Consider the following 7,500-nt stretch of genomic DNA (forward strand, 5'->3'; position numbering starts at 1 on the left):
CACCAACCGATTAGCTCTAACTACCCCAACAACTACCCCAACAACAACTACCCCACCAACCGACTAGCTCTATCTACCCCAACATCTCCAACAACAACTACCCCACCAGCCAATTAGCTCTAACCATTCTTGCTCTTTTTTTCACCTCCGTTTCATTTCTTCACTGCGTGTGTTTTTTTCAGTCCTTCTCAGAGGCAGTGATCAGAAACAAACAGATAAACAATAAAGTCTCTATTTCATTATTCAGCGTGTGTCGTGTTGTTACTGCAGACATTTGGGTCACTAGTTAGGGTCCCTACTTAGGCAGCCTCCGTCAGCAGAGTGGTGTAGAGGCTGTTGTTGAGTTTTGTTCTTTACTCCAGAAGCCGAAGGATTTTGTTTCTAATCAAAGCTTCAGTTTGACTCTTTAACTACAGCTGAGTTTCACTGATTAAATATTTACCTCAGAGTGTTGAGCAGCTCGACTTCGACTCAGTGTGACTTCTGTCGTGTAAGTGAGAGCTTTCACTCCTCTAACTCCCCACAGAGATTTCTTTCTTTCTTTCTTTCTTTCTTTCTTTCTTTCTTTCTTTCTTTCTTTCTTTCTTTCTTTCTTTCTTTCTTCCTTACTTTCTTTCTGACTCGTTGTTCTTTGCCCTCCTTCTTCTCACCCTGTGCTGTGACACGTCACTCTCAGTGTTGATGACTTCTCGCATCACACTGTATTTTCCCTCCAGTGAGGAAGGAGATCAGACGTGTTCCTGTGACCACCTTTTCACAGCCTACTGCACTTGTTAATTACAAAAAACACACAAAAGACGGTAAAGACTTTTTTGTTTGTTTGTGGGCGGGTTTGTAAGAAAGTTTGTGGGCATGTTTGTGGGAGTTTGTGGATGTGTTTGTGGGTGTGTTTGTGGGTGTGTTTGTGGGCGGGTTTGTAGGAGAGTTTGTGGGTGTGTTTGAGGGCGTGTTTGTGCGCGTTTGTGGGAGTGTTTGTGGGAGTTTGTGGGCGTGTTTGAGGGAGTTTGTGGACGTGTTTGAGGGAGTTTGTGGACGTGTTTGTGGACGTGTTTGTGGACATGTTTGTGGGCGTGTTTGAGGGCGTGTTTGTGGGCGTGTTTGTAGGATTGTTTGTGGACGTGTTTGTGGACGTGTTTGTGGACATGTTTGTGGGCGTGTTTGAGGGTGTGTTTGTGGGCGTGTTTGAGGGAGTTTGTGGACGTGTTTGTGGACGTGTTTGTGGACATGTTTGTGGGCGTGTTTGAGGGTGTGTTTGTGGGCGTGTTTGTGGACATGTTTGTGGGCGTGTTTGTGGGCGTGTTTGTGGACATGTTTGTGGGCGTGTTTGAGGGCGTGTTTGTGGGCGTGTTTGTAGGATTGTTTGTGGACGTGTTTGTCTGCGTGTTTGTGGGCGTGTTTGCGGACGTGTTTGTGGGAGTGTTTGGGCGTGTTTTTGAACGTTTGTGGGAGTTTGTAGACGTTCTTGTAGACGCGCTTGTAGAAGTGCATGTGGGGGTGTTTGTGGGAGTGTTTGTGGGAGATTTTGGGCGTGTTTGTGGAAGAATGTGTGAGTGTTTGTGTGAGTGTTTGTGTGAGTGAGTTTGACCTGCGGCTGTTTTTTTGCTGTCTCTCTTCTGTGACATGTTCGTACAGCAATGTTTTTGTTATGGTATGGAACACAAGAGCTCTTTTGTCTGCAGATATGTAAAATCTTCAGTTGTGACCTTGTGTCCTTTCGGCTCTGTGCAGCCGTGACATGAGTAACGAGCTCGTCAGACACCTCCTCGTCTCTGTAGAGCTAAGGATCTCTTACACGCTGCACACTGACGCTATTGTTTGGTACTAAAGAGAGAGAGAGAGAGAGAGAGAGAGAGAGATGAGAGTCCTGCAGATGAGCGACAGGTTTTATCCTCCGCCCACTACAGCGTTCGCTCATCGTGTGAATCATGTAAAGAGATACGGATCAAAATGTGGTCCGAGGATGGACTGAAAGTGCTTGCCACATAACGAAGGAACGTGATAATTAATCATCGTGTTAATGATAGACGTGTCAGCTGCCCACAAACGCCTTATCGCTCACTATCATCATCAATACACATCTGGTTGTGGACGTGAAAGCGAATGGATAAGTCGAAAAGAGAGGCTCTAGAACCAGAGAACCATGAAGGATTGTGAGATAAATACATGGGTGCCAATACTTTTAATGCTGCACTTTATATTAAAACTTTTTTTGAGAATCACAACGCCTCCCCACCCCTAATTCAGTCTTTTATTTGGTTTGATTTGGATATATTTTAGTGTACAAGGACACATAAGGAACTTCATGAATATTTTGGAATAAATGTTTGCTTTCATTTTCATCACGAAGTTTGTGATTAATAAAGACGACAGTGTAAAGGACGTCGGATTTTTGGCAGGTCTTCGTTGTTGGTGTTTCAGCAGGAGGAACGAAGCAGATGGTCAGAGGCAGACCGAGCACCTGTGTATCACCTCGTCTGAACGTTACGCTTAAACACACACCGACACACACCGACATATACACACATACAGCAAAACCCTCAGCATTACACAACAAATCTCCATATTCTTATGTGCTAGATTCATCATTTTACATTTTATTTATCCTTTTCCTCCTACACTCCTCTCAGCCATATGGCTATAAACCTACAAGCGTATACGCCGAGCACCGATCCTTGAGGAACGCCTGCCAGTGTACAGTATGATGAACCTAAACTTTCACGTTATCGTGTTTAAAATGAAACCGGACTAGAAGCTAAACCCTTCTTTTTTATAGCTTATCAAACTCAAGGAACGTTAATCGACGAGCCCAAGCTAGCATGTTGGGCTATAAGCGATAATAACATTCAGAAACATCTCTGTATCCAGTTGCACCGCTAGTAAGTAAGTATTCAGCAACAAAAACAGGGACGTTAAAAGTTTCTCTGACACGATAAGATCATTAACATCGGAAATAGATATGGAAATTGTGTTTTAGGAGGAAAAAGGGATTCGTTAGCGCACACAGACTCGGTTAATTAACGCTGAATTAAACACTGGGTTCTGTTAAAGATCCGTGAAGATCGGCTCGTTGGCATTTATGTGTGGCGGAAATTTGCGGAAATGTGTGTCCATAATCAACTAAGCAAATTTTGTAGACATTTATTTATTTATTTATTTTATATATTTACAGTTTTATTAATAGTTTTTTTTATTTAGATTTAATGTTATAATTTAATAGTATGCATAGGTGGGCTATAATATTTACAAACAATATTTTACTTTTATTTTATTTCATTCATTTTATTGTTATCATTTTGATTCGTAAAGTTTTTAATGAACTAATTCAACGTCTTAAGCGAAAAATTTATTTATTAATAATTCTTTTTTAAAGGGAAGTCAAACATTCATAGATTAAACTATGAGAGATGCATAAAAAATCACATACTGTTTGTGTGTTTGTGTGTGTGAGTGTAAGTGTGTGTGTGAATGTGAGTGTGTGTGAGAGTGTTTGTGTGAGTGTGTGTGTGTGAATGTGAGTGTGTAAGTATGTGTGTGAGTGTTTGTGTGAGTGTGTGTGAATGTGAGTGTTTGTGTGAGTGTGTGTGTGAATATGAGTGTGTGTGAGTGTGTGTGTGTGTGTGAATGTGAGTGTGTGTGAGTGTGTAAGTATGTGTGTGTGTGTGAATGTGAGTGTGTGTGTGTGTGAAAGTGAGTGTGTGTGAGTGTGTGTGTGAGTGTGTAAGTATGTGTGAGTGTGTGTGTGTGAATGTGAGTGTGTGTGATTGTGTAAGTATGTGTGTGAGTGTGTGTGTGTGTGAATGTGAGTGTGTAAGTATGTGTGTGAGTGTGTGTGTGAATATGAGTGTGTGTGAGTGTGTGTGTGAATGTGAGTGTGTGTGAGTGTGTAAGTATGTGTGTGTGTGAGTGTGTGTGTGAGTGTGTAAGTATGTGTGTGAGTGTGTGTGATTGTGTAAGTATGTGTGTGAGTGTGTGTGAATGTGAGTGTTTGTGTGAGTGTGTGTGAATGTGAGTGTGTGTGTGAATGTGAGTGTGTGTGAGTGTGTAAGTATGTGTGTGAGTGTGTGTGTGTATGGTCACTTTAATATCCTAAAGTATGTTGAGGTCAGAGGTCAGGTCCTCGTCCTGCTCCCCGGTGTCCTGTTTTTTTTTTAGCTTTTTGACGCTAATTCGATGAGTGTTTTTTCATCGTTAATTCTCATCTTTGTCCAAATAAACATTGTGTGTTGTTTTTGTTTGTTTTGTTTAGGTTTTAGCCTATGATTGTGTAAAAGCGAGGAAGGAAAGAGCGGCATTGAGGAGGAGGAGGAGGAGAAGAAAGAAAAAGAAGTAGCAGCCTGGAACATGGTGCCTCATATTTGCCCCTCAGTGCCCTTGACGCCTCGCTGGCTTTCTGTCCTGCTCCTGCTCGTCTGCACGGCCTTCCCCTCTCCCTCCCACGCTGACAGTGAGTATACCTGCTCTGATAACGTCTGCTCTAATCTCAAAGCACTAAAAAGTGTTTACATCCTCAGTATGGCAGAACTTGGTTTCTATGGTTACGGTGTGTTCGTATTATAAAACGACAACAACGATACCTACACGCTAGCTAGCTTGTAGCCTCAGACGTAGCTAGTTTATGCCTGGACTGATGATGTTTACATAAGAATAATAGCAGTGGTATCATCTACTGTCACTCGGTTACTCTTCTGTTTACATTTCTGCATTTTCTTATTTTATTGAATTACTGATTAATATTTTAAATATTTATGTCATTAATTTATTTGTATCTGGATGTGTTTATTTATTGTTTATCTGGATTTAAAACTGAAATGTGCTTTAAAAAAACAATACTAAAAAAAAAGTAATACCGTATTTTATAAATGTTGAAGTTGAAAGAAGTAAAATTGCAAAAACTAAAATTTTTTATTTAATTTAGTATATTATTTATTTATTTATTTATTTATTATTATTATTAATAATAACAATAATAACAATAATTATTATTATTGTTATTATTATTATTATTATTATTATTATTATTATTATTATTATATAAAACATTTAATTAAAAGCCTCCCACTTGCTTGATTTTTTGGTTGAGAGGGATAGATAGATAGATAGATAGATAGATAGATAGATAGATAGATAGATAGATAGATAGATAGATAGATAGATAGGTGTTTTATCTAAATATTTTACACAGGAAACACATTTGTCTTCGTGCGATGTACGTTTCTATGGTAACCAATCATTCCACTCAGCCCTAATAGCAAATCTAACGTGCGTGTAGGATGATAATTACTTAAACATATCAAATTTACATACTTATAATACAAATACTATCTCCAAAAAGCCTAAGAAATAAAATCCAGGATGTTTCCAGTAAAATAAAAAAGTTCACATATAAATACTCCTTACAAAGATGCTCTAATTATAGAGATGAAAATAGACGAGCTGCTTGAAGTTTAACCACAAATGCTAATAATAGGGTGTCGATAAACGTCTGCCTGGTGCTTGGCCCCCTGTGATTGCTAGTTTGGCTGCAGCTTCCTTTTCCTCGTTAGTGGCTTTAAGCTTTAAAGAGTCTGAACACACACATGTCGATGGGTTTGAAGCCCAGTCGTGGTTTGGACTCAGTCGCGCCTCAGAGAGTCGTTTAATTTAGCGTGTGACCTGCGTTCAGCTTCCTGTAACCAGATTACAGCTTCCTGTCAGAGTTCAGACTTATGACATCGTTACACACAGGTTACATGGCGAGGGAAATATTCTGTAGTCGGGATAAAACTTTACAATGTTAAAGCTTTTAAATAAAAGTGATAATATTAAGTATTTTAATATTACAATAAAAATATAAAGATTTTCATGGAAATATTAAAGTATAACTATAAACATAAATATTGTACATAAAGTGTGTAGTCTTTAACATTTACAGCCTTAAAGTATAAAATAAAAATATAACTATAAATACGGACATAAATAAATAGTTTAGAAATAGATGCTTTATTTCTGTAGCTGTTTTAGGTTTAAAATTGTAAAGTACTTTTCCATACAAGACTACAAATATTTTACACAAATATTTTACACGTCGGTATTCTTTAAAACATTGTAAAACTCTTTTTAGTAAAGCAGTAATGAGAATCTGGACCTAAATGTGCTTAAGTTAATAATAATAATAATAATAATAATAATAATAATAATAATAATAATAATAATAACCTTTATTTTCTATAGCGCCTTCAAAAGTACATCTCAAAGCGCTTTACAAAAGCAAATAAAACTAGATTTGTAAAGTTCGTCACGACAAACTTTGAGGTTGGCTTTGACAATGCAAGTATTCGCAAAGGCCGGTGTTTTTGGAGGCGAGTGGACATAAGGGTCAGTGTTACTTTTGGAGGCAAGTGGACAGAAAGATAGGGTGCCAAAACATTTGGAGGCAAGTGGAGACGAGCACGTGATGTCATTCGAATACTCTTGAGGAAGTTCCCCTCATTGTTCTGAGTGTTTTGATATGTCACATGTCCATGTTTTTGGACTTTTGCATATTTTGCATATTTTGGGGGCGGGGCTGCGGGACAACAGGAAGGCCAGTCGGGACACCAATTTAAAAGTTTGTTCAGAGTATCACCCTAAAGGAGCTGGCCGAGTTTGGTGTAGATCGTTCAAAAGCTTGCCGAGTTATAAACCTCCAAAGTTTATAATGGGAGTCTATGGGAAAAAAGGCCACTTTGAGACCCGGTACCGGAAGTACCGGTACTCGGATCGCTTAGAAAAGTAATAGCAACAAACTTCAGACTTCAGTGTCTACAACATATCCGAATTTGGTGCATGTGGCTTGAAAGCCCTAGGAGGAGTTACTATTTATATATTTTTGTCTAAGCTTAAATAGGAAAACAGAATGTTGGCTTCTACAAAGCGACATAATAACAAAAATATGCCACATAATATAAAGAATAGACTATAAAATAAGCACAATGTAAAATTACAATAAAATGCTACCCTAAAAAAGTGTGTTTTAAGTAGAGATTTAAAAGTGGCAAGAGATTTTGCTTGTTTTATCTCAGTTGGTAAAGAATTCCACAGCTTTGGAGCTAATGAAAAGAAAGCGCCGATCTCCCGTCGATCGTAAACGAGTTAAAGGAACAGTTAAAAGACCAGTTTCAGAAGAACGAAGGTCGCGAGATGGAATATAAGGAAGTAAAAGATCAGTCAGATATTGAGGAGATAACCCGTGTAAGGACTTGTAGGTAATCAACCCTAAACCTAACGGGGAGCCAGTGCAAGGACTCCAAAACGGGAGTAATGAGATCTCGCAACTTTGTTCTAGTTAGAATTCTAGCAGCCGAATTTTGCACTAGCTTCAATTAGTTTAAGGTAGCTTTAGACCCACCAGCCAACACGGGGTTAAAGTAATCGATACGGGAAAACACAAAAGTGTCGATCGGTCTCTCAGCAACACAAAACCACAGCATCGGACGCAATCTGGCAATATTTCTGAGATTTAAGAAAGAAGTTTTTACCGTA

The 7,500-nt window shown here is 38.8% G+C and overlaps 1 protein-coding gene across 3 annotated transcripts in view; it reads left to right on the forward strand.

Moving 5' to 3' along the window:
* The window catches only part of ptprfb (protein tyrosine phosphatase receptor type Fb), a 149,471-nt gene that overhangs the window by 38,662 nt on the left and 103,309 nt on the right, over nt 1-7,500 (forward strand). For all 3 annotated transcript variants that reach the window (XM_060867166.1, XM_060867158.1, XM_060867175.1), the window contains exon 2: nt 4,247-4,444. In XM_060867166.1, coding sequence (XP_060723149.1) covers nt 4,342-4,444 — 103 coding nt within the window. In that variant the 5' untranslated portion in view covers nt 4,247-4,341. The remainder of the gene's footprint in view (nt 1-4,246; nt 4,445-7,500) is intronic.

This window comes from Tachysurus vachellii, chromosome 1 (assembly GCF_030014155.1).
Source record: "Tachysurus vachellii isolate PV-2020 chromosome 1, HZAU_Pvac_v1, whole genome shotgun sequence".
Lineage (NCBI taxonomy): Eukaryota > Metazoa > Chordata > Actinopteri > Siluriformes > Bagridae > Tachysurus > Tachysurus vachellii.